Source organism: Streptopelia decaocto (genome assembly GCF_964273445.1).
Source record: "Streptopelia decaocto genome assembly, chromosome: 7".
In the NCBI taxonomy this organism is placed as follows: Eukaryota; Metazoa; Chordata; class Aves; order Columbiformes; family Columbidae; genus Streptopelia; species Streptopelia decaocto.
The window spans coordinates 48865069-48892864 of NC_138661.1; the positions used below are offsets into that span (position 1 = coordinate 48865069).

Sequence of the window (27796 nt, forward strand, 5' to 3'; positions counted from 1 at the left end):
ACCTCAACAAACACATCTCTAAATAACCTTCCAGTAATCTCTGATGGTGGTGTGTATTTTGAGGCCAGAGAGTTTTCTTTCTCAAAGTTTTGCAGAGTTTAGGAAGGGTTACAAACACAACCACTTTGTGCAACATTCACTGTGGCTTTTTCTAATATACAGTGACCTTTAGTATTTTATTTTTGACTTGTTCCCTTACCTGCTAGGCTCCATTTTGCTACTGTTAACCTTAGGGACATACTGTGAGGCTTTTAAGTAATGTCCTTCATACTTGGGATGACATCCATCTTCTTGCTTCTGGGATGGTATCAGGAGACTGATATTCCTCACCCAATGTGATTCTGAAGGATAAGCTAGGAGTCATAGATGTGCAAAGTAAGAAAAAAGAGATGAAACATCAGAAGGAGAGAAATGAAAATTGGGAGATCTGAAAATCTGCATGTGGAGCAGGTCTGTCACTTGCTGCAGATACTCCTATCAAATAGCCTCTTGACTTGTTTTTCTGGGTGGAGGATGCTCTAGCAAGCTTGTGCAGCAAGTCTATTTCAACTATATGCCATGGCGGTAGTACTCATTTTGCTCTTACCAGTCAATATGTATTAAAAATAAACAGGAAAGACAATTACTTACTTGGAAAGTGGTGCGTTGAGCATGCAGGTGTCAATTTCTTTTGGACTCTTCCGTAAAAGATGCTCAGACACTTCTAGAAAATATCAGTGGGGTGTGTCCACGGTTACTTGATTACAAATTTAACTTTTCCTGAAAAACATTGGTGCCCCATTTTGCACCCAATACATTTGTACTCTGAAGATCTTGAAAAATTAAACTTCAATAGCAGAATAATTCTGTTTCAAGACAACAAAGAGAATTGCTTGATTATATTAAAACTGCTTGACTTAAGCAACGTGAGAAACTGAACTAATTCAAAAAGATACACCAAAACAGAACAACACAAAATTACACTGGAGATAGACAGGTGTCCAGAGCAGATCCCTATTTACAGTAATAGTGCTTTGCCATCTTTAAAATCTGTTAAGAAATAGAGAAAAGTAAAACAAATGAGAAATAGGAGTACTGGATAAGAAAAGCTGCTACAAAGAAGCCCTGTTGCATATACAGAAGCCAGGAAGTCTTGAAGGGCTGTCTTAAGATTACTGAATGTATTTAATTCAAGAGCTCCCTACCCATTGTGATAAAATGAAATTATTTCAGTTTGCCGAGGCACAAATAAATGTGACCTGTCACTGACTATTTTTATTTCTTTGGATTTCCTTGCACCTTTTCCCCCCCACATTTAAAACCCTGGAGCCCCCTTCCCTGGGACGGCTGAGACCACGCACACCCTTGTGTCAGCAGGCTGCAACGTCTCACCCCCCCCTCCCCTCCCCTCCCCTCCCGACAGGGTCCCCCAGGGCCTCCCTTTGGCCCTGCCCCAAGCTCCCTGCCAATCACATAGCCCAACCGGCCCTTCTTCCGCTTATCAGTACCTACCTCCCTTCCCGTCTGCGCTCCGCCCACGTGGGACGCGCTTTGTGCCTTCTTGCGTGTCGTGCACGCACCCTGTCCTACTGGGAGCTGGTGGGTGAGCGGGGGGCAATTCTGGCTCTCGCTGGGTGTGTAAGGGAGCAGTCGCCGTCTCGCTTCTTGCTTGTGCTGCTGTTCGCATCAGTCCAGCTTTGCCTGCCCCATCTGAGCGCCGGTGATCACTGTTTTCTCACTAGGTGAGTGGGAGAGGGATCCAGTCTCCGACAGCAGGTCCCGGGCTGATGCGGGACACAGGTCCTTGCCTGCCGGCTTTCGTGGTGCTCCTGCAGGCAGTGAGCTCCGGCAGTTCCAGGGGAACTGGGTTAAGAGGCAGCGACAGGCCATGTTCTTCGGTGTCCGCGTGGTTCGCTGCGGGCTGCCGCTTCGCCCTTCCCGTTCCCCACTCCCAGCCAGGACACACCCGCAACAAATTGGGGGTGAGAGAGGACAAGAGTGAGGTCAAGCGGACGGGCTCGGTTGGTCTCGTTTTAGTCTAATTATCTTCATTAGGGCTAGCACAAGGTTCTGCGGTAAATGTGCGAGTGCACCGGGTGCTGTTTCTTAAGCAGGGCTTATCCTTGCTGGAGGAAAGGGTGTAAGCGCAGGGAGGGTAGTGGCAGTAAGGGTTAATGCATTACTGCCGTAGATAAAAGAGCAGAGTGGGTGGAGGGGATGAGGGCCCAGGGAGTGGCGTTACAGTTACACGTGGAGATGCACGAAATCTAAGCCGCGTAAAAGACGACGACACTGGTGACGCGCAGCTTCACGGGTTAGTGGTTTGACCCATTACCAGGACAAGTGTCAGCTCTGTACACGACTTGGTATCGGTCATATGTTTTCAAGTGTGTGAAAACTAAATACTTAGATTTTTATGTGTGTTTGTGAGAGACAGAGAGGCTAGTCCGTATACATATATGTGTGATTGCAAGCTATAAATCCCATAAAAGCTGCTGTTACTGCAAACTGCTTTTGAGATACAAGCAAACAGATGTTATATTTTTCCATGGCATGGCAGGCTTACTGGGTGAGAATGTTAATTAGACTTGTTGCAAAATGTAGATTATGATTTTTGCAGCATCTTGGAACTCCATTTGTTTGCCTCTCTCATGTTTTGTTTCCTGGTTTAAATAGAAACATTAACATCTAGAATGAGTTCCTTTATAACGGATCTATGCTAGTATGACCTGTTCTTCCTCTTGTCTGGCAATTTGACAAAGGACTGTTGAAACTCTGCAATCCAGAGGAGATTACTGTAGATAAAACGACTCGCTTCCTTATCATGTATTTGTACGAGTGTAGCATTGAGAATGGGGAAGATTTAGTGCCTCCTTTCCTTACACGGGAAATCATAATTGTTTATCTGGCCTCTTCAACTTCCAGATCTCCAACTTTTTATGTGTTTTCTGACCACTGTGAATGGATATTACATTAGAAAATTATTGTAGTCTTCAGTCGTAATTAGCAGGATTTTTCTCCCATTAACATATTGATATACTGATATAAACTGATAATTACCAGTTTATAATAGAATAGGTGGTATTGTAGGTGGGTATGATGTGCACCTCTATTGGCTTGGGAAATGTAGCTTTACATGATTACACAGGTTTCAGTCTGTCATAGCTGTGACTTAGTTTGAAAGATAAATTGATCTGAGGACTTGTTAAAATCTGGGGGTGTTACAGTTCTGATTCAAGAGCCTCTTCCTGGAAGAAAATCTTATTTTTGCTTAAAGAAAACTGTAATGTGGGGACACGGGCACGCTTGTGCTTATATGCGGGGGTGCATATGCAAATGTGTGAGCATGTATGTGGGAGAGTGTGCACACAGTTGTGGGTGTGTACACACAAGTGCATGTGTTTTGACTCGCCTCTATGTGGTTGTGTGTGGACACGTCCGTGTCTACTTGTGCTCACCCATCCCATGTCAGTACCCCAACATACACGCACACGTTTGTGTACGTGTGCCCTGGTACGCATGCATGTGAACTCATGCTTTTCTATTCTTTTGCTGTATGATCAGCTTGGTGAGGGATGTATTGTAGCTTAACTGCAGAGCATTAGTGTTCATGCGACTGTGAAGTCTGCCAAGGGATGGTGGTTGCCAGCAACAACTTGGTCTTCTGACTTCTGCATGCGAGCCTCACTGGCAGCTGTCCCTTGTGTGTCCACATACTCAGACAAGCTTGTGCACCAACACACATGCACACGCGTCTGCACATTCATACACAATGCCTGTGTACAGACCTGTTTCCATGGACATGTGTACACACACACTTGTAGGAAAATGCTTGTGAGCACAGACCATCACCTGTGTGCGCACTCAAATGTGTATACACCTACCCACATACACAGATGCTTATTTTCAGACACATGCAGACTTGTACAGAACCAGCTACACATTTATAGACAGGCACAAGCCACACACGCAAAAACCTCTTTCAAAACACACAAACATGAATACATACCCACAGGTGCATACACACAGACTTATTTTCCCAAACAAGCGTGTGCACACAAACATCTGTGTGCATACTTGTATACCCATGTACAAGCATGTCCACACAATTGCACACACTCAACTAGTATGAACAGGTATCCAATTTCACACACACAAGTGTTCGGAGACAGGAAGCACAGGTGTATACAGAGCAACACATGTAAGCACACGCAACCACATACACTCTTTGTACACTTTTCCACACAGCCACATCTGTATACACATGCACCCCCACAGGTGTGCACACAAGCACTACCAAATGCGTGCACCCGCATCCACAAATGTATACAAACAAACCCACATAAACACACACATTAGTCTCACACCTGTGTACACTCATACATTTGCACACACAGTCATACATTTATAGAAATTTGCCCACACACGCATACCCGTGTGCACACACATATACACATGTGCAGAGTTACATGCATGTACACATGCAAAGACATGTATGGATGTGATTGGACATATGCATATGTATCCACACACCTAAGCTTGTATATGCAAGCATCTACATACAGGCGCATGCATGATCACACAGAGACAGCCACATACATAAACAGGTTTCCAAACACATGAACACGTGTGTGAACATAGCCACATACATTCTTGTCCAGACCATGCACACGCACCTACCCACACTTGCATACAAATGCACCCACATATGCTGTCACTCATGTTTACACACACTGACATGTGTGCACACTGACACTTTTATAGGCATGGAACAACATACATGTGTGTTTACCCACAGTCACATGCATGGAAATGCATTTACACACCCACACATTTAGCCACATGCATCCATATGATTGTGCAGACACTCCCACATGTGCAACTACATGTGTATCCATACGCGTATAGACACACTTCTGTACAGATGCACCCACATACAGGTACACCCTTTTTCCCACACGGCCTTATGCATGCAGACCTGCTTCCCCTGACATGCACACATGTGCACAAACACATATTTGTGTATATGCATGCATCAAAACACACAGACAAGTGTGCACATGTACTCATGTGCATCAACATGCACATATATGCCAGTGCTCACATAGCCACATAAACACACAAGTATACACATGTATCCACTTCTCTAGCAAGCATGTCTGCACAAACGCACATGTGTATACACAAACACCCACATACAAGCACAAGCGTGTCCAGAGTCATGCAGACCTGTGCGCACCTATCCAAACATCTATAAACATGCACCCACATACATGCAGATGTGTGTGCACATACATCCACACTTGTACAAAAAAAATGCACCCATATGTAAGTTTATGTTTGTGTACCCTCCAACATGTATACACCAACATACTTGTACATGCTTCTGCACATGTACCATGAGACACACACACATGTGAACTCACACACAATCACAGAATGTTAGGGATTGGAAGGGACCTCAAAAGATCATCTAGTCCAATCCCCCTGCCGGAGTAGGAACACCTAGATGAGGTTACACAGGAAGGTGTCCAGGCAGGTCTTGAATGCCTCCAGAGTAGGAGACTCCACAACCTCCCTGGGAGGCATTTCCTTTCTTTTGCTATATGACAAGCTGAGTGAGGGATATCTCATAGCTTAACTGCAGAGCATTAGTGCTCATGAGACTGTGAGGATTCTGCCAGGGGAAGGTGATTGCCAGCAATAACTTGCAGTTCTGATTTCTGTGTGGGAGCCTTTCTGGCAGCTGTCCCTTGTATGTGTCCACATACATTGACAAGCTTGTGCACCAACATACATGCACACACATACACACATGTGTGTGCACACCCCCACACATGTTCATCACCCTCCCACATACATGCATCCATACACAAGCACACAGGTGCACACACACACGAATGTGTAAATATGTGGTGCAATAAGAGAGCAACTACTGCACAGATACCTTTGAGAAGTTCTTTTTCCCTAGGTTTCCCATAACAGAGACTCCATCATGAATTCCAGAAATTCTTCTTAAATAAATAATTTATTTGCAAGTATGGCATAGAGCAGCTCGAGTGCCTCCTGAAAAGGGGCCCTCAGCAGAAAAAAAAGTTGGACAATTATAACCTCACAATCCAAGTTTCTACCCCACATGTGTCACTCTGGGACAAATGCAAAATTAGAGTCTGAGGTTTCCCCATTCTTCATTAGATCTCTTCATTTTCATCAGGTGGACTGTCAATTAAAGTTCTCACCTTCAGTTGCTATTTTGCACCTGCAGCTGGAGAAAGTAAGTTCTTGGTAACAGCCAAAACATTCTTCTCTTAGGTGCTGTTCTGCTTCTTTACTCATCTCCAAGGATGCGGCTCCCCTTGTCTTCTAGCTTGAAGACTCTCTGCCCCTTTTTATTTAACAAAGCAGAAAGTTCAGAGGTTCACAGCTTACTTACGCTTCGTGAATTCTAGATAAGCAGATTCTAAACAAGTTCCATAAGAAGCAGTATACCAAATTTATTGCAGGGCAACAATTAAGTGTGGCATATGCTCTCTATTTAACCCCTGCCCTCCCCACTCAGTAAAAGGAATAGAAGGAAAAGGGAGGGAGAAGTTGGAAAGTTAAAAAAAGCTTTACTAATAATATTAATAATGAGGGAAAATAATGCAAAATATACAAAACCCAATACTGAATTTCCCAGAGTAGTGCAGCTGCTGTGGCAAGTCACCACGGTGGGGTCTGGCCTTGCACCAATGGCTCCAGGGCAGACATCAAGAAGTTCTGGACTGCACAACACAATAGACAGGAAATTGATTCAGGGATGTGCAGACTTGAGTCAGGACAACAGGCAGGGTCCTCTTCAGACACCAGCCACGGACCAAGAGAATGAGACCCTCATGACCTCCTAGCTGTTAAACTGTGTATGATGTGTATGGCATGGAATACCTTGTTGGTCAGTTTGGGTCACCTGTTCTGTCTGCTGCTCCCTGCCAGTACTACTCTCTCACTCTATGTGATATACAAAATTTATCAGTGACCTTGGCTGCTATAGCAATGAAAGATAAACCTGGGCCTTTTCTGCATACCATTCCTACTGTTAGCTCAGTAAAACTCTTAGTATTGGGTGTTAACTGCTCTGGAGCAAACACTGTCCATAAAACATGCAGCCAACTTCAGAAAAATGAAGTTACTTAGAAGAACCTAGCTGAAAGGATGATTCACTAAGAGAGAATTGGTCTTGTTTTAACCAAAACCAGAACACCAAATAAGTCAATAAGCTAAGGTCTATTCCCTAACAGATAGATTTCACTTTGGCATGAACATTATACTGAAAATGGAGTCAAACTTCAAAAGTACTAGTTTCAAATTGAGTGCAAATTGAGACTGACACATATGCTTTTTTTTTTTTAATTTCATTATTTTGCATTTTCTAAAGAATGCAGTTACTTTTGCTGAGATGTATGAGTGTACATGCGTCCTTCAAATCCCCGTGTTTGCTGGAGCAGAGTAGGCTGGCTGGTCCTTCCCTGGGAGGCCACCTTGGGTCCATGGCTGCATCCCAAACAGGTTCCCCACGCACAGTGCTTCCCCGAGGTGCACCTTTTCTCCCACACATTTACACCCGGGGATGCAATCCCTGGAGCTTCCTTCCCTGGGCCGGCTGTGCGACCACGGAGGCCTCTGTTCGGCTGTGACTCCGCGACGCAGCGGGTCCCAACCTTGAGCCCAGGTTTGGCCCGGCCCTGAGCTCCCCGTCAATCACACAGTCTAATCCACCCCCTCGGTGCCCACCTCCCCGCCTCCGCTCCGCCCACACGGGCCGCGCCCTATGCCTTCTCTCTTGCCCCGTCCGGCATCCACCCCCTGTTGCTGGCAGCCAATGGGGGAGCGGGTAGCAATCCTGGCTCTCGAAGGGTGTGTAAGGGAGCGGTCGCCCTCTCATTTGCTTCTTGCTTTTGTTGCCGCTTGCCGCAGTTCGGCTTGGCCTGCCCCACCTGAGTGCTGGTAATCGCTGTTTTCTCACCTGGTGAGTGGGAAAGGGGTCTAGTCGCCGACAGCGAGCGTTGGGCAGGTGTGGGGCGCAGGTTCTCGATCGCCGGCTTTCCCGGCGCGGGTCGTTTTAGCTCTGCCGCCTGCAGGCAGCAGGCTCCGGCGGTCCCGGGGGAACCTGGGTAAGAGGCAGCGACGGGCCGTGTTCCGTGTCCGCGTAATTCACTGCGGGCTGCCGGTTCATACTTTCCTCTCCCCACTCCCATCCAGGACGCGCCCGCAGGACGTTGGGGCTGAGCGAGGACGAGAGTGAGGTCAGGCGGATGGGCTCGGTTGTTTTTTTTTTAGTCTAATTATCATCTTCATTAGGGCTAGCACAGAGTTCTGTGGTAAGTGTGCGCGTGCACCGGGTGCTGTTTCTTAAGCGATGCTTATCCTTGCTGGAGGAAAGAGTGTAAGTGCAGGGAAGGTGGTGGGAGTGAGTCTGCTCCCTGGCGGTGCTGGTGGACGCGGTGGGGCCCACACGGGCGGGCACAGGAGCGACCCGCAAAGGCAAGGTCTCCTTGGCACCTTGCTCGCATTTCCCTCTGCTTTGAGGATTAGTGTATTACTACTGCAGATAAGGTAGCAGGATGGAGGGAGGGGATTAAGACAGGGGGAGCGGTGTTAAAGAGTTACACGAGGAGATTCACTAAATCTACGCTGCGTAAGGGAAGACTACATTAGTGATGCGCAGCTTCGCAGGTTAGTGGATCTACTTTGACCCATTATCAGGATGACTTTCAGCTCTGTACGCGGCTTGGTATCCATGGTGGGTTTTCAAGTATGCATAAACTAAAGTGTGTGTGTGTGAGAGAGAGAGAGGCTAGTCCATATGCTCATGCTCTTAAACCCATAAAAAACTGCAGTCACGGCAATCTGCTTTTGAAATAAAAGCAAACAGAAGATGTTACATTTTGTTTGTGGCATGGCAGGTTTCCTGGATGAGAATGTTAATTAGATTTGTTGCAAAGGGTAGATTACGATTTTGGCAACATTTTGGAACGCCATTTTCTTGCCCTCATTTTTGCACAACTTCCATGGAGTTAAGTTTTCTGGTTTAAATCGAAACATCGACCTAATATATTACTTACTTTATAATGGATCTTTACTAGTGTTGATGGATTTGTAGCAGAAAGCACCTTTTTTTGAAAAAAGTGCAAAGTAGGATCAAGACAAATAACTTGTTCTCCTCTTATCTGGCAGTTTGTCAGCACTGAGCAGACTGTTGACACTCTGCAGTCTAGAGGAAATGCCTGTAGAGAAAAGTGCTCACTTATCACATATTTGTAGGAGTGCTGCACTGAGAACGCCTTCACTCTCCTTTCCTTAAACAGTTGTTTTCCCGAGTGTCTGACCTCTTAAATTTCCAGATCTACAAGCTCATTTATGTGTTTTTTGACTATAGTGAGTGGATGTTGTATAAGTAATGTAGTCTCTAGTGGTAAATGGCATGCTGTTTTCCTGTTGTGAACATATCGATATACTGATATAAACTAATAATCACCAGTTTATAATTGCATAGGTGGTATTGTAGGTATTTACATGATTACACAGGTTTCAGGCTCTGTCATAGCTGTGACTTAGTTTGAAAGATAAGTTTATCTGAGGACTTCTTAAAATTTAGGGGTGTTACAGTTTCGATTTAAGAGCCTCTTTTAGGAAGAAAACGTTATTCTTGCTTGAAGAAAAATGTAACATCAAGACAACTGAGGCTTTTCAGCACCGAGAAGCAGAACAGAAACTGCTAAGTTGCACAAGCTAAATACACTTTTTTCTCCTGGCTTTGAGATGTACTTTGCTTCTTTCATTACTTGCGGTCCTTCTCTTTGGAAACTTGTTTGGCGTGGCGGTGTCTTCATCGCCCGCGTAGAAAAACCCGGAACACTCGGAGGTTCCGGCAGCCTGAGGCGGGGCTGTCCCTACTGCAGGCCTGGCTGTTGTTGGCCTGCGCTGCGGCGGCGCGACCTTTCACCCACTTCTCGGGGGTGATCACGTGAGCAGGCCCAGAGAAGGGAGGCGCGCCTGGGGGCGGTGCCACGCCCCGCAGAGGGCTTGCCGCGGCGCTGGAGGTGCCCGGCCATCTGCCCATGTTCTGGGGTGGGAGTCGGGGGAGCGGAGATGGAGCAGCGCAGATGCAAGTTCTGGAGCCATTGGCGGTTAGATATGTGTTTGGTGGGGAGGATGTTTCTGTTTGCTGCATGCAGGGTTCATCGGAATGTTGAATCCCGAGCATGACTGCAGGACTGCTTTTGGAAAATCTTCGGTAAAAGGCAACTTAAGTGAATGCTTGTATTTTAAAAAAAATCAAACCAAACAAACCCCTGTATTTTTTTACTATTCCAGACCCATCGTCTTTGTCCTGCAGGATGCTGTATCATAGTCCTGAACTCCCCATATTCAGAAAAGACAAAATCCAAATGACTGAAAAAGCATTCCTCTATTTTCCAAGCCTGGATTAACTTTAATTTGAATGGTCAATTTAAATATTCATAAAATGTTTGAAACTGCTTCTTCAGTCTCTCATCCATATACAGTAAATGACCATTGAAGTATTGTGAGAGCAATCCATTCAGTTTGTTTTTGGTCACCAAACATTATTGTCCATCTTCCTGTATTTCCAAAGTCCATCTTGCATGTCTTGTAAAATCCTGCCATTCCAGAAATAATTGTTATTATGGAGAAGATAACTCTTCTTTACTGTATGAGCACAGAAGCTCATTACCAAAAAAGGAGGGAGAAGGCATAAAACTTGTATAATCTAAATGCCTAGGTATGTCTTTTACAGCAGTACTAAAAAGAAATACCCAGATCCTAGAGCCTAATTTTTTGGGAGTGGGGAGGTTTCTGCATGGTATGATAACAGTGCAGTGTTTTAATTTTGTATGCATATCTCTTACTCAGATTATTCTGAAGTTGTAGAAGGTCAGAGAAAGCAGCTTGTTGGGGTGTGTACAATATAATGTGTATTGCTATAGAGACTAGAATAATCTAAAACCTCTAGGAACAATATAGTATGTCCTAGGCTATATGGGGGAAAAACAATAATATGACAGTTGTAGAGGTTTCTATTTTAATTACAGTTGTGAAGCATGTCTGTGTGTGTGTTTGTGGTTTGTTTGTGTTGTTGTTGACTGTAATGGGAGTTTAAAGTGTGAAGGCAAACACTTACATGTCTTAAGCTGAAAGCTGAAACTGGGGTTGGAGTCTAGCCGCCGAGATCACCTTGGTAGCGATGACTAGTTTGAGCCCTCAAAAGTGACTGAGTGGGTAGCAGGTGAACTTTCCCTCCACAGTTCCTCACCATCTCAGACCTCTTAAATGAAGACAGATTGATCCAGATGATACATTCATCCAGTGTAATGGAAAACAGTGTTTCAGAAATGCTGTTTGTGATGATTCTCTCCATTGCCATCAGTTTTTCTAAAGTGGTTCCGGTCTGGTCCAATCCCTTTGAGCGGTTGAAAGCTGTACGTGAATCAAAGCTCAAACTGTTTTTCTTGACTTTTGGTTACAGAGCTACAACTGGCTGTTTGCCTCTGCTGCAGTGTAATGTCTATTAAGAGCTAGCAACATTGGAATGAATCTGCCTCTTGGTGTGTCCTAACCTGTTCAAGATCCCAGCTGAGCTTGCCAGACAGAAGACTTCTGTGTGACAAACAGATCTCAAGGCCACTTTTAAGGAAGACAGCTGTTCAGGTATGCTTACATATAATTTGTTGGTCTGTTTGTTACTATCTCTTCCCTATGACCGTTGCTACAGTTTACCACCTGGGAGTGAATAAAGAAATTGGCCCAAGATTCCAAAAGAGATACGTGCAGAGGGTAGGTAATATTCACCCACAGGTGATCTTGGAAAACTGATGAGGACAGGACACAAGCTAATAGGTTTGTTAGTGGGACAGCAAGTTACTGCAAACTCCTTAGCTGTTTCATTTCAAACTGTCTGCTGTGAGTGAGGTTTGCAGCAGGTCCCAATGTTGCTGTACCTGGGCAAATACATGTATTCAATTCTCCACCCTGATTTCAACCACAGCATTTGTTAATTTTTCAGATGTGAGAAATCCTTTAAGACACTTGCAGTTCCAAATGACCACAGCTGACAGCTGTAGGTATGAGGGTGGGAGATATTGGAGCCAATGATGAGCAATAACCAAAGATGAGAATTTGACCCTTACGTGCTGACATGTCAAACAATGGCTGTTGGAGGAGAGGCAACTGTCTTTTTGCAAGTGACACTTCAGTCGTGGCATAGGAATTTTACTTTTGGGACCGCTATGAGAGAGAACTTCCAGATAAACAACAGATTCAGCTTTTAGGAGGCTTAAACGGGTTTTACCATGTGTCAGTCACAAGTAAAATGGCATGAGAGAACCTGTCAGTTTACCCTTGTTTTCATCAGATCAAATGATAATTAGTTGAACGCTATGTTCATTCAAGTTTTAAAGGTGGGTTGTTCTTTGGTTTCTGTTGTTTCTATGCAGGGTCATTAGGCTCAACTGAGAAGCCCTGTTGAGTAAATTTAATCTACATGAGTATTTATTGCACAGAAATGATTTGGCTTCGCTCCTCTCAGATTTCTCTTAATGATTTTGTATCTGTAGAATATGATTAATTATTGTAAGGTAGGTGAGTTCTTGGTAAGACTTGAGAGCAGTAAGTATCTATGTCTCTTTATATATGCTGAAGCATGATTAGGTATTATTGGAGGTTAGTATGCAAGGAAGCTGTTTAGAAATATAAATTCTCAAGTGAATAACAGTGCCTGGTTGATCTCTATAATAACTTCGGAAGTCAGCACCTTGCAGAATATCAGATGAAATACGAATAAGCTCTGTGCTCCAAAGTTTTGATATCTTGTTAGGTTTTGCAGAAGTATAGTATGCACTGCAAGAAGGTGGCATTACCTAGCAGAATATCCAAGAAACAGATACAAGAGAAACTGGACAGTCTTTTTAGTCAGATGTCTAAATGTTTGAGCTGTATATTTCATACTGTTTACTGAAGATTTTACAGATCAAAACCTGAATTTCCTTTGAAAGGCATAAAACTCTAGATAACTTTTATCTTTCTTTGGATTTCTGTTAAACTGAATGCTTTTTCTGTAGCTTTAGTTTTAACTTTGTCCAGCTGTGCATTAAAAGAGCACATGAATAAAAGCATTTTTTGCATTCTCTGGTTGGCTGCCTTCCTTAATTGACCCTCTAGCATTTTGGTTTTTGTATCAGATAGTGATGGGGAGGCAGTTACATAAGAGCAGATGAGCCCTTGAGTTACTGAGTGCTGGATGCTGCTGTACAGCATATACTTTAGTGTCTGAAGCCACTGCATTTATAGAAGACCTCATGAAAACACTTTATTGAAGTCAAGTCACTTCTACTATTGATAATTGGGCTTACTTAATCCAATAATAACAGTCAATCTTTCCTCTAGATACGGAACATTAAATGTAACATTAAATTCCAAGGGCTTGTTTTTTATTAGGAGTTTGTACTTTTTCCCACTGTATCACTACAGTACACAAGGCACTTAAGGTTAGCTCCAGAAGTTTACCTGCTGCCTTAAGATTTGCAGGCTCTCATTGGACATTGTAGTGGTGTTTAAAATACCAACATATATTCAAAAACCTTGTACGGTGGCCTGCTGGTGCTTTTTAGTGAGGGCAAAGTTACTGGAATCATGTTGAAAAATTCAGATGATAATTTTAAAATCTCTGTAAAAATTCTGCTGCAAAATCCAGCTGAAAACTTTTTCCTTTTGAATGCTTGACTGCTGCTACCAGTTTGACTTCCCAGGTGTTCTGTTCATTGAAAGCACCTGAAGCACAGGGTTTCTTGTTCAGGCCTTAGTGTTCTAAAGTAAATTTATTTTTTGAAGCAGATCTATTAGTAAAATCTCCTTAAAATCCTTTCATAAATCGTCTCAGCTACGTATACAGTTAAAACTGTATGAAAAAGAGGATTGATGCTTCAAGCCCTTAGTGCTCTTAGTGGCTCTTCACTGGACTTTCTCCAGTAGTTTCATTTCTCTGTTTTACTGGGGAGCCCAAAACTGTTCAGCTGCCATAGAGTAATCTGAATTACTTTGTGTAGGTGGTACTGGATGCCTGGAATAATGCATGAAGTGACTTGGATGGACATCTCAGTGTTTGGAATTCTCTTGCTTTTAGTTTACTATCTGGTATGAAATCAACGGATTTGGGCATAAACAGTTATTAATTGATTTGTGTAGAACAAAATACATTCATACTTTAGGCTTTCTGGGAGAGTGAAAAATGCAAATTTCTCTCTAACAGCTTAAACAGGTGAGAGGAAATACTTGATCGTTGTCTTAGCACAAACACAGCGTAGGTGTTCTAGTGTTTTAACACTGGCTCTAATTTCATTAAGTTTGTCCACAGACTCTTATAATTCAGTGATCTAAAGTGTCAAAACATGTTTTTTGGTTGTCTGTTTCCCTCCAATAGCTGTAGCAAGCTCATCTCTTGTGAAGGGACATCTGATGTGTGGTCAATAAGATACTGGGTAAAACTTCTTCAATGTTTTCAATGTTTAAGAACTTATGAGAGCTCCATAATTTTTTTCCTGTTCTGTACGGCTGCTTGTAACATTCAAACAGTAACTCTTATTGCTCTGCATGTTGATGTAAATGGAATTCCCGCCCTTTCCTTTTTCTCTTTGAAATAAACTGGTTGGGAGACAGAGAAAGACATTGGGGCACTTGCTTGGTTTCCCAAGACCCTCTGAGTTCAAAGTGTTTAGCTTTAAATGGAAATCTTATATAGTTCTAAGTATGTTTCCTAATTAAAATTCAGTTTAATGCGCTTTCAACTGATATCTCTCTCCCATTCCCATCCTGAAAACTTCCTTAAACAGTGTTATTGTAAATTATTTAGTATCACTCTTTTCTCTCACCAGTCTCTATTCCTATTTGAAACATGAACACTAAGCTAAATTTTGAGGTTGTGATTTTATTCTAAGAAAGGAAAATTTTGAAGTTGTGAGTTTATTTTAAGAAAGGAACAATGAATTCTTCAAGGTGTTGTATTGGGGTTGTTTTTGGGGGGGCGGGGAGGGTTCATTTGTTTTGTTCGGGAGTTTTTTTGTGTGTGGAGTTTTTGTGTTTTTTGTTTGTATTTGTTTGTTTTTTATTTTTAAACTTGCTAGTAGGAACTTAGCAGGAGTCAGAAGACACTACCTATGTGACAAGATGCTTCTCATTGCTTTATTTTTGGTACCTTGCATCTGCGTGAAGCAAGTGGCTAAGATGAGTTCTGAGATAAGAGGTGGCATGGTGTTGTGGACAAGAAAATGTCATACATGGATATCCCCTTAAAAGCAGATGAGTTGCTTTTTGTGAAGTAGAGGTGGTGACTTTACTTTTTTTAGAAATATCATTTTATCCATATACAGCTCATGAAATCTACAGCAACATACAGGTTCATCTCAATAGCATTTCTAAAAGTAACTGCTTCATGGTGTTTTGTGCAACACATTACAATACATTTAATGTTTGTATCATGGCTTGGTGCTTTTTAAGATGCACATGGTAATTCTTTTGCTATCTTTTAGGTGTTGTGTGATGTGCTTCAGAGAGACATTACCAACCACAAATGACTTCTTGCATGACTGACTAAATGCAAACATCCTGTACATGGGATCTCTTTTTAGCTTCAAATTTTCCAGACCTGAGGTCCTCATCTCCTTCTGTGGCTGTAGGAACCTATAAGCCCTAACACAGAGTTCATTCGGTGTCTGCAACCTGAAATAAGGTCTGTGAGCAGTCTGCAATTTGAACCTTGGTCTTTGCATTGTAAATATCCTGAAATTGCAAAACCAGCAGTCTGAGGAGGCTTTATGTATAGTAGACATAGTAGGGTAGTTTTTCAGACCATCAGGGATTAGGGCCTTCTAGTGTGCTATGTGTTCTCTTGACTTAAAAGTGATGTCCAACTTAGCTGTACTTTTTTATAACAATGGAGAAACAATGTGGTAAGTTTTTATTGGCTCAAGCAGACATATGAAAAGGGAAGAAGAGAAACACCTGCAGCTGTTACAGCATGTCTGAATTGAAGTATAACCAGAAAAGAGCAAGGAATAAGCAGCTTTCTCCTTTAATTAAAAGAAAAAAAAAAAAAAAAGAAAAAGGAAAAAAAAAAAGAAAAAGGAAAAAAATAAACCAAGTTTTAAGGGGCAAGTAGGTGTTTTAAGATACACTAACATTATGAGAGAATACTGCAAATAATGAAGTAGCCATTCCAGATTACTTTTAGAAATTATTGTGCCTTCCCCCCCTCCCCCATTTAAGTAAAACTTGGGTAAATGGCTAAGAAAGTCAAAACCTCTTGTTTATGGCTCTTTGTTGGGAGTTAGGTTAATTAGTATACACTGTACAGAAATATTTTGCTGACCAAAATGCCTCAAGTTAGAAGAAGTTACTGTTTCAGTGTTAGTTAGCTGACTGATGTGGGTGCTGCCTTACTAACACTGGCAAGTTGGAGTTTGTAAGTCTAACGCATGCTCATCTTGCCTGTGCCCTTTTACCTACTTTGCTAGCAAGCACGTGATAGCAGAGGAATGCAAAGGAGGGGAAGTGTAGAGCAGCTTATGACTGAGTTGGCCTTTAAGGAGGAAAATAACCGTTCAAAGAAAGAGACTTCAGGCATCATAATTCAGAACAGTGTTAAAGGCTTACAGTTTTCTTAAGTAGAGGAAAACGATATGAAAAGAAACAAGCCATTTGATTGTTTCACATCTTAGGGTCAAGTAATACAGTTCTAGAACTAGACTTGTCTTTGTTTTCAGGGCTTGTTTGCTTGATTCAGGATTAGTTCTTGCTGGATTAATATTTCTTCATTTGGGCATAAGGAATATTTTCCTTATTGAGGCTTATTTAATTTTATAATCATGCTAAGTTTTAATTCATTAAAATATAATGTTGACTGTTTATTATGAATGCTATTTATAATTTGTTTTTGTCTTGGACAGTAGACATGCATGTGCCTAAGAAGGGAAGGGTTCCTGAAATTCTTTCTCTTCAAAAAGAGAGGAGGGTAGTTACAAATTCCCAGGCTGAGAAGTCACAGAGGAGTTGGAGGGTAATAGAAAATAGTTGATCTGGTGCTTAAAACACTGGCATTCCAGAATATAAAATTCCATGAGTGAACTAGAGAACCTGTTGGCCCTTCTTGAGATAAATTCAGGTGCCTGGTTCTCTGTATGGGAATATGGTTGTTTTTGCTGTGTGTGTCTGTGTTTGGTTGGTGGTTTTTTTTGTTGGTGGTGTTTGTTGTGTTTTTTGTTTTGTTGTGTTTTGGTTTGGTTTGTTGTTGTTTTTTTTTTTTTTCCATCCTAGTCTTAACAGGATGCTAAACATATGATGAATTATTTACTTTGAGTTCTTTCCTCTTTTGCAAACCTTATTCACCCCAGCGTATAATATGTATTACAGCTGCCTGTCTCTGTTTTACTGCTCTCTTGCAGTTTTGGTCTCAATGTTGAACTGATGATGCACAATTTAAATAGATGGATGGGCAGTTAACTTTGACTTCCTGATACTTGTCTACAGCAAGGGCCCGATGAATAAGCAGTTGTTAGTGATGGAGTCATTAAGTACCACAAATAGCAGTTGTTAGTGATGGAGCCATTAAGTATGACAAATTGCGGTTGTTACTAGGGCATACAGGGCTTGTCATAAAGGTTTTGAATCTGGTGTTCAAAACTGATTTTGTTTCTTTGTTGTCTGAATCAGACACTGCATAGATCAGATTTCATACTATCTGTATGACACTGTGAGCTTTATCTACCCTTCTGGAAACCCAGAAGCCCGATTCACCCAGAACTCAGCCTCTATAACTTGAGCGGTGGCTGATGGATTTGGGAGATCTATGAATTACCATCAGCCACTGTACCAGTAGTTGAGGCTGGTCTGGGGATAGGCACTTTAAATATTGCAAACCATAACTGCCTATTTGACAGCAACCTTACTAGATGCTATGCAACAGCATTTAATATTATTCATCTCTACCTAATGATCCTTCTCTTTCTATATTATGTATTTGTTTCCTAAGCCTACTATTACTGCAGCATTCCCAATGCTTATATTCCCTAGTTGTCTACTCACACACCTTTGTACCCCTTCCTTATGTGCCAGAGGACTTTGGCATAGTAGAATATTTACAGACAAGAGGAGCAGCACTACAGTCATAATAAACTGTTTTTGATGTGCCCAGCTGAACTGCACTGGATAGCCCTCATATGCTCTTCAACTGGGAGTGAACATCAACCAGAATTTAAGTTCGATTACAAAATCTAGGCTTCAGGTTTGCAAAAGAAACATCTGTTTCAGCCTTTAGGATTCAAAAGGCATGAAGTAGTTGTATTTTCTTTTGATTTTGCTTAAATGGAAATGTCAGTGCCACCTTAAAACACTTGATAATGGCTTTTGTACCAGTAAAAATGTGAAGTGAAAACTTGCGCTTGAATCCTGACCTACGTGTGGGATTATGTATTCCTCTACCTACCTGCCTTCTAAGATGGTGTTGTTTTTAGGATTATGCACAGCAGTTTTGATATGCCAGGAAATTAATGTGGACAAAAGACTTCAGAAGCACAAGTCAGGAATGTGTAGTTTGGACAATTTCAATGTTATGCATAGAGCCTGTCTGCAAAAATTCTGATCATAAATGCTAAAATGACGTCACTCTGAATTAAAGATGAGTAGGGGTAACTTCCAAGGAAGGGTACTTACATAGAAATGCTGGTTGTGGGAATAAAGTAGCTATGGAGATAAACGGATAAATAAGAGCATAAAGTTCAGTTTGAATTGGCTGTATCCTCAGAGTTGAGACATAAATATGTAAACAGAATCACCCTTACATTTCTGTTTTAACTTCCAGTGGTTTTAATTTGAGCTTGTTATGCCTGCTCCTTATTATGTTCTTTTGTCTATATTGCCACTGTTGCTGATATTCATTTGGGTAGTTAAACTGAGCTGCAGTTTAATTAAATTTAATCTTAATTTCAGATTTGTTTATGTGAAGGTCATTTTTCTGATAGCTGTGATTTGGTTTCCTCAGCTCCGAATAGTTGGGGCTATAGTGCCTTATTGCTGTTAATTACTAATCAGCTTGATATTAAGAAGTGAAAATAAATTCACAGGAAGATATGGCCAGAAGCAGCTTTGTTTTGCTAGCTGAGGTGCAGACTTTAAATACCTTTTGTTTCAAAATGAAAACAAAACAAACCACGTTTTCTGAATCTCCTTTATTATTACAGAATGAGAGGCTATGTACCTGCAAGATGCTTTCTCTAAATGTTATGGCCTTAATTTTCTGCTCTACTCTGAATTTTTATATATTGCACATATGTACCATATTCAGCTTACTGTTGTCCTGGCAAAAGGCCCACATTACATGAGAGTGTTCTGCTTCCACTTTCATCTGTGGCTGTTAGAACAGGTACATTGATTAACATACTGGACTCTTCAACTATAAGCATAGCCTATGAGAAAGAGACAAGTACTGTATGTAAATTTGGTATACTAGGAAATATTTCCCAAAATTAGTGTGTAGAAGGTATCTTGCTAGAAACGGACCAGCTCCTAGTTCCTTTAAAGAAAAGGGAAATAATTTTTTTAACTTTGCTTTTTGACAGAACTCTTTCTGAAAATGGCAGAAGCTCATCAAGCAGTAGCTTTTCAATTTACAGTAACTCCAGATGGGATTGACCTGCGAATGAGCCATGAGGCACTCAAACAAATTTACCTATCTGGTGTCCATTCATGGAAGAAAAAGTTCATCAGATTCAAGGTATTTTACATAAGTCCACTAAATATGAGGATTATTCAATGTTTTATAGATTTATTGAAATTTTGTTTAGGCAGAACTTTTTTTTTTTTGCCTTCATGGCAAATAAAGTTCCTTATTGTGAAAGACTTGTGTGGGTTTTGCTTCAGACAAGGGATACTGAGGAAGGTAGGCTGGGTGATACTGTAAAGACTAAAAGGATATGTATTTTTGATTTATTCTACGGAAGAAAGATGAAACAGATGTAGAAATAAACAATAGCTTTAATTTATTTCATTCATGTCATAATATATCATGTAATTATGTAATCTTTTAGCATAAGTCAGATATAAGTAATTGTGATTTTTAGTGTCACAACACTTGGAGGTACAAGACTACATGTGTGTTTATGAATTCTTTGCCACAATTAAATTTTCAAATTAAGGAGAATGCTCTTTTGAAAAAGTTACCTAAACCTAATCTTGTATGAGTTATGCTAAGTAGTAATGTCTCTAATGAGGTATTTAATAGAGATTGTTGTGAATTTATTGTTTTGTTCATGGCATCATAAATGCTAAGAATCTATTTTATTAGTAGCAAAGTAGATGAGCTACAGGCTATCTTCAAAATCTCTTTCAAAAAGATATTTTTAACTGTAGTCATAATAAAATCTTATAAAGCTATGAGAAGGACTGTTTAAATTATATAAAAGCCCTCTTCATTCTGGTTCTCAGTGTCCTGTTCAGTAGTATATTTTTGTCATGTATTCATTTAAGAGAGGCCTAACTCGGTGGAAGTGGGAATTGTTGAATTGTTGTTTGTTCCAAAGTTGTTTGCTAATTTCAGTATTTTTAGTAAGATTTGCAGCAGGATCAATGTTGTCTACAAAAGAACTTAAAAGTTCCTTTAATTCTTTGTATCATTGTGACAATTTTCTGTAGTGGTTGAACTTGAGTAAATCCATTCCCTACTCCTGAATTAAACTTACGTAAGCAAATGTTGGATAATCTTAACTTCTTGTTTAAAACTAAATTACTTAACTGCGTTGATTTTTGTTTCTTTCCATGGTAATATGAAGTCAGCAACTTTGGTATGAAAAAATTATGTGAAGGCTTTTCTTTCCAGAATGGAATTATCACTGGCGTTTATCCTGCTAGCCCATCTAGCTGGCTTATTGTAGTTGTGGGTGTGATGTCAACAATGTATGCCAAAATCGATCCTTCTCTAGGAATAATAGCAAAAATCAACCGAACACTTGATACAACGTAAGTAGATTGCAAAGTTACAGTTCCTCTAAAGGAACTGAATTTTATTTGTAGCTACTCTTAAAGATAATCCTGTTCAAGTGTATCAGGTTTTGAGTAGTATGTTTGTGACAGAATAAGCCCAGTAAGCAAATGTATGAGGGTATGAAATAGGTTGGTTGTTATACCAGTATTAATATGTTGTTTTCTGGATATTTGGAAAGCACATTTGCTAACTTCTGGGGCTTTTGATCTTGCTGCATGAGAGCGTGTTTGGAAAGGAGTTCATGAAAAAGGGTTAAAAAGGCATGGAGCTTGTGTAATGCCTGCCTGTAGTTCCACTAGATTTGGTTTGCAATATTAGATTCTCTAGAATTTAAACTGACTTTAACTGGCACATGCTGGCACATGAGAGGGTGTTTGGAAAGGAGTTCATGAAAAAGGGTTAAACAGGCATGGAGCTTGTGTAATGCCTGCCTGTAGTACCACTAGATTTGGTTTGCAATATTAGATTCTCTTTAGAACTTAAACTGACATTAACTGACACATGCTGGCTTTTGTTTTGAATAGTGGCTGTATGTCAAACCAAACACAGAACATCGTGAGTGGAATACTTTTTGGCACAGGGCTTTGGGTTGCCCTTATTGTCACAATGCGCTACTCTCTAAAAATGCTGCTTTCCTATCATGGTTGGATGTTCGCTGAACACGGCAAACTTTCTGCAGGCACGAGGGTTTGGATGGTAAGGATATATTGTCTTCCTGTTTCATCCTCTATCTGATCTGTATTCAAAGCCCTAAAAGAAAAATTTTTGTAGGTTTTTCCTTGCTTGTGTTTTCTGTGTCATGGGACAGGATGTTGTTAGGTAGATACAGGGTGTTTCAAAAAGATGGACCCAGTTTCAAAGCAGTATATTTCATGATGGCAACATGTTGCAAAAACAAAAATTTACAGTGGTTTACCATAAAGGGTTACCCACCCTTTCAAGTGGTAAGAGTTTTGTTCATGGGCAGTTCATGGCTGCAGAGATATAGTGATTCAAAATTGGTTCCATCTTTTTTGAAACGCCCTGTACTTCTGTTAATTACTGTCATCCTTCTGACACGATAATTAAACTATTCAGGATGGCCTTGCAGAATGAAAAGTAAAGACCTCAAGAATAACATCTAAAATTGCCAGTGCCTTGGGATAGTGTGACACAAATACCTACTTTTTGTCTGCATACAGCTACTGATTAAAGAGCTTGGGCTGCAGTACCAATGAATCTTGTCCTCCCCAGGAAGTGCTACCCTAATTAATTGTTGAAATCTTAGGATTTCTATTCATCCATTCTAAAATTGATCTTATGCTTGAAGAAAATAATATTGAATGTCCTTTCATTTGATTTAGTGGTATGACTCTAAAATGAGTTGGAAATGTGAGGACATGTACATGTACCTGTTTCAAGAGAAGCGGTGGGTTTCTGTTACTTGGATTTGGTTGTTTCAACTCACTTTTGCTAGTATTGTTGTAGAAATAACTTAAGTGCCCTGCTACAACAAAATTAGTCTCTGCAGCCTCAAAAATTAGCTGATGTCTGTTAGACTAAGAACATGTCATGGTTTATTAGGAAGTATGCTCAATAGCAGGTATCCAGAGTGGAATTTAATGTTCAACTGTTACAATGAAATTTCTAATTAATAGGTTCTCCTGGAAGTGGTATCAGGAGCCTCATGACTCAAATTTGTGCAGTACAGCATCTGAATCATAACGCTTTCTGTCAGTTGCTTGAAGCTACAGCTGTCTGAGTTTTCAGCATGTCCTTCCAGATAGATATTTTAAAGCCATTAATATTGCCTTATCAACCTTAAACAGTATGATCTGTAATACTACTTACCATGCTTTGTTGCATATTCTATTTATCCATTTTTGTCTATTACATATGTTGCATATGTATTTTGTGTATTATATTTTGTTGTGTATTATATGTTTTAAAAGACAGAACACTATAAAGGCGTGTGCCCAACAGTGTCTCATTTATACTTAACATGAAGCTCTATTTTAATACCTTTTTCTTTAGCAAGTCCCAACAAAAGAGGAGACTGGTTTCTGTAGTAAAACAGTACCTTAGCTTCCTAGATTTTTATTATCCTTAAATATTGTGTAATTTTCTGGAGGGGTTTTCCTGTTGTGTGGGGTTTTTTGTTTGATTATGGTTGTTTATTATTATTATTAGCTGTTTTTCATGCTGATTAACTGCATGAAAAATGCTATCATGAATATACTGTCTTCTGTTCAAATAGTCATGCAGACCTGAGCTCTGATTTCAGTCACAGTTCAAAGGATTTTCAGGCTGGTTGGATGTCTGGTGGCACTTTTAATGAACATATTTCATCTCCTGAAGTCAAATTTCCTGTACTAGGATTAGGGAAAAATCCAAGTATTAGTGACAGTTTAAAAAAAAAAAAAAAAAAAAGGTTAAAAAATAATAATAATCTGTGAACAGATGCAATGCATGCAAGAATGAGATTATTTGCTATGTCTGCACGTGAAATGAGAGTTGTAATTAGGTATGCACGTCTGTCAGATCACTTTAATGATCTCAAACTGCTGAAAATTCTATGCTGCAAGTTTCCTTAAGAGATAAATACTGTGTCTTATGTTTGCTGGTTTTGTCAGTTGAGCAGGTACTCTCTGTCTGAAGATAATTTCAGCCTTTCCTGGCCCAAGAGTTCTGGAATAAAATTGTCTCCAAGTATGGAATTAGATTTTCTTGAGAAAATATAAGCTTTAATTTCTCACCTAGCTTCAAATTTATCTTGCTGTGAAGTACTAGATTTCATTGGGCTGATCACTGTGGTGCACCTACGTACATCTGACAGCTCTGATACAGATCCATTTGCAGGGGAGTCTTTGCTGGTAATCCTCTGCAATTCTTAAGTTTTCTGCTGCCTCAAACAACCTCCTCTAGCTGTGCTGACCAAGGAAACTAAGAGCAAGGGGAAAAGCTCAGCATTTTAACCATTGGATTGTTGGTGTAGTACTTGACCTTACTTTCATGCCGAAATAGGGTGATAATGTCAAAATTCTCTCGTGTAGCCTAGAAGTTGCATGGTCTAGACTTTCAGTCTAGTGTGTATCACAGCTGAGAGGTACTCATAGAAATGCTGCTTCTGTCTTCAGCTGGGATGGGAACTGTAATCTCTGGCTTTTTTGTTTCGTTGGGGTTATTTTTGTTGCTGGGTTATTTTTTTGTTGTTGTTATTGTTGTTGTTTGTTGTTAGTTTTTTGTTTTTTTAATACAAGCTCTGAGTATAACGCTGGCATGCTTGCACAATTTGGTATGTTCAAATCATGCAGTAGACTATATGAGATAGACTCATGCTTGAAGAAGCTCCCTGTAGCATCAATAGTATTATTGATATTGAGACATAACTTCGGAAAATATTAAACCATGCTTACAAAGCATAATTATTATTTTTAAAGGTGACTGTAGTTATTTAAGATCTTTAGCAGAGTGATGGGCTTGATAATGATTCCTTTTTTGTAGCACAAAATAGATATTCTTGTAGTATCTACTATGTAGTAAAAGATCAGCTGGTAGAGTTGCTTTTTTAATCTTTACAGAGGGAAATGTGTGAAGAAATGCTAAGTAACTCTGAGGTCAGTGTGTGCCATTCATAAACAATATTGTCTAACAACCAGAAGATTGTGTGGGAAGTCAGAAATGACTATCACTCTCTTTCTCTTCCACTACTCTGTTGTTTAACCTTTAGGAAGTTAGTTTGTGTCATGGCCTTTTTTATTTGTGAAACAGTGATAAATATAGTAGTTTCCTAATTCTAGTGCAGTATAATTTACCAGTGAAAAGAACTACAAGTTATATTATGCTTTATTACTCTGTTGTTTTTTTTTTTTCTTTTGTTGAACCTGATAATTTAAGGTGTTGTTTTTGGTTTTTGTGGGTTTTTTTTAGGCACTTGTAAAACTCTTCTCAGGACGAAAACCCATGTTATACAGTTTCCAGACATCTTTACCACGATTGCCTGTTCCAGCTGTTAAAGACACAGTCAATAGGGTGTGTACATTCATTAATTCATTCTCTTCGGTAACACTGAATCCATATTCATATGTCATTGTGGGGTTTTTTGCCATGTCTTATGAAAATATTCCATGGTGGTGTTAATGTGGTATAATGGATTAAAAACTTGTGCATAGAAATTAAAATACAGGCTTTGACAAACTACTGAAACTGGTGACAATTTGAAGGTGGCATAGTTCATATTGGATGAATTATGCAACAAAGTGTAATCTCCAGGGCTTTTGAATCATACTGACTTGATCATCCCCAGCTTAAACATTTATGTGTGTTTTATGACACAAAACCTTATAGCAAAGTGTGTAAGTAGGATAGAATGTCACAGGAGATGAAGATTTGATTTTTAGAGATTAAAAAAATATCTCTACTGAACCAGCAGTATGTCTTCCCTTTTTGAGTGGAAAAATGTACCTTCAGCAAAGTAAACTCTTCCACTTGTGATTTGCTGACAAATGTCTGGAAAAGGATCTCATTTTTTTAGTTTGCAGGCAGATATTTAGAAGAGTTTATACTGTTATTTTAACAACCTTATGTTGTTTTAACAACCTTATGAATTGAGTCTGGATAATCTTTGTCTACTGGTCACACGTTTTGTGTAGGAATGGCGAGAGGCTATCTATTAGTTGCTATACTGATGCTGATTATTTTCCTGTATTCTAGTATCTAGAATCTGTTCGGCCACTTATGGATGATGGAGATTTCAGAAGAATGGAGGGTCTTGCCAAAGATTTTGCATTTAATTTGGGACCAAGGCTTCAGTGGTATTTGAAGCTAAAATCCTGGTGGGCCACAAACTATGTGAGTAGATAAATAGGAGGCTCAGTCATTCTAATGACTTAATTTGTTCCCTGTTGCCTTTTTTGACTTTCTTTCTTAAATGTATAAGGCAGCAATTGAAACTGCCTAATATTTTTGTAAAGTGCATTGGAGACCACCTGATTTGCACAGAAGTAATCTGTGCGATTTGGTACACAAACATTGTGGTGAACGGAATTTGAAAGAATGAATCCTCATTTTGTGTTTGTTATTCTGGAGCAGGCAATTTAGCTTTTCCTGTGAAGATTGCTTTTGAGAAGAGTGATTTAGGACAACTTTTTCATATAGAGAAGCTGACGCATGTGGAAGAGAAATAAACATTAAGGTTGTTGGTTTTTCATGGTGGCAAATCTATTTATTTATTTATTTACCAAAAGAAAAACCCAAATCCGATGTCATAATGAGAACTGTGATATAATTCCTTCCTGATATATTATCTAACATCTAGCTGTACCCAGTAGCCAAAGCTGTGCTATAGTGTCTTGGCAAAGGCTGCAAAACAGTCAGGAGATCAGATAGATTTTAAATACTATCTGAAAATGATGACTTCTTCAGCAACTTATCAGAGATTTACAACTGCATTTAATTTAATTTTTTTGCCCCTTTTTTTTGCTCTTTTCCCTGAAGTTTAGCACATTAGGTTTTTTGTTTGTCTGTACGAAGGGGAGGAAAGCTAGCAGTTTTTTTTCTGCTTCTGTATGGAATGTTGTGTTGTGGAGTCATTAACACAGAAGACACAAACTGTGGAAATTATGAGATATTACTGCTTTTGTTTTCCTTCCTACTACAGGTTAGTGATTGGTGGGAAGAATATGTCTACCTTAGAGGACGTGGGCCAATTATGGTTAATAGCAACTATTTTGCAATGGTAGGTAAATACTATAAACACCTTATATGCCAAAGAAGCACTGTAAAATTTCTGTCAGGTAACTTATTTTGTGCTATCTTTCTGTTACAAATCCATTGCCACTGAGTATGTGACCTTTGTTTTTCTTTCTTCCCATAATATGCAGCCAATGTCTTAAGTACAATGCTGTCTTAATAATAAACTTAGCACATCTGCCACTTAGGCAAACTCATGCAGTAATGACTTACACAGTTTTGTACTTTTTGCAACAACCAATCTTTCAAAAGCTTCATGGGTAGCACAGTTCACCAAAGGGTGTGCTCATATCCAGAGATGTCTGTAGGGGATGTAAAACTGAAAGCAAAAAGAGGAAATATGGTAGTCTTGGATTCAAGTTTTAAGCAACATTTGTCTTTTCTACTGGGAGATTAACAGCTATCATGTGTTTTAGGTTGATGCTATTTAATGAGATTGTGACTGTTGAAGAAATTTAAGTTTCAAGTCATCAGCTTGTAGCACTAGTGCACTTCATGTGTTTTGAAGCCTTTGTGGTATTGAACAGAATAAACTTTAAGAATGTGGATGAGGCATGCTATCAGTATTTTTTTTAACATGTAGTCTGGTAATCATAACTAATGATTCTTATGTACTTTACAGGACTTCCTTTATTTATCTCCTACAACCCTGCAGGCAGCTAGAGCTGGTAATGTTATCCATGCCATTCTGCTTTATCGGAAAAAACTGGACAGACAAGAAATCAAGCCAGTATGTATATCAGTGTAAATGGCTTCTGATTTTTTTTTCAGCACAGTCTGTAAGAAGTTGATCAGTTTTCAGAATGGAAGAGGAGAGGAATGTCTTATTGTCAGAACTACATATAAGATGTAACTAAACTTGTGGTCCCAAACATCTTTGCTATCACTTGAATTGCACATGGGCAGAAACTACCAGCTATCAAAAATACATGATTCTGCCAACTAATGGCAGTATTTGTAATTCATATACACATTTGCCCAAAAGACAAGTAGAGGCTTGTATTT

General features: G+C 40.0%; 1 protein-coding gene across 13 annotated transcripts in view; it reads left to right on the forward strand.

Annotated features, from left to right (window-relative positions):
* The first annotated feature begins 1516 nt into the window (after nucleotides 1-1516).
* Nucleotides 1517-27796, forward strand: part of CPT1A (carnitine palmitoyltransferase 1A) — a 54928-nt gene continuing 28648 nt past the window's right edge. For 6 of the 13 annotated variants that reach the window (XR_014184714.1, XR_014184715.1, XM_082059383.1 and 3 more), the window contains exons 1-9: nucleotides 7848-7984; nucleotides 11504-11685; nucleotides 19641-19795; nucleotides 20897-21036; nucleotides 21586-21757; nucleotides 24971-25072; nucleotides 25754-25891; nucleotides 26700-26777; nucleotides 27414-27521. Coding sequence is in view for 11 of the 13 variants with exons in the window: in XM_082059383.1 (XP_081915509.1) it covers nucleotides 19655-19795; nucleotides 20897-21036; nucleotides 21586-21757; nucleotides 24971-25072; nucleotides 25754-25891; nucleotides 26700-26777; nucleotides 27414-27521 (879 nt within the window). In the remaining 2 variants the exon portion in view is untranslated. The other 7 variants (XM_082059388.1, XM_082059386.1, XM_082059392.1 and 4 more) reach the window with 7 other exon arrangements.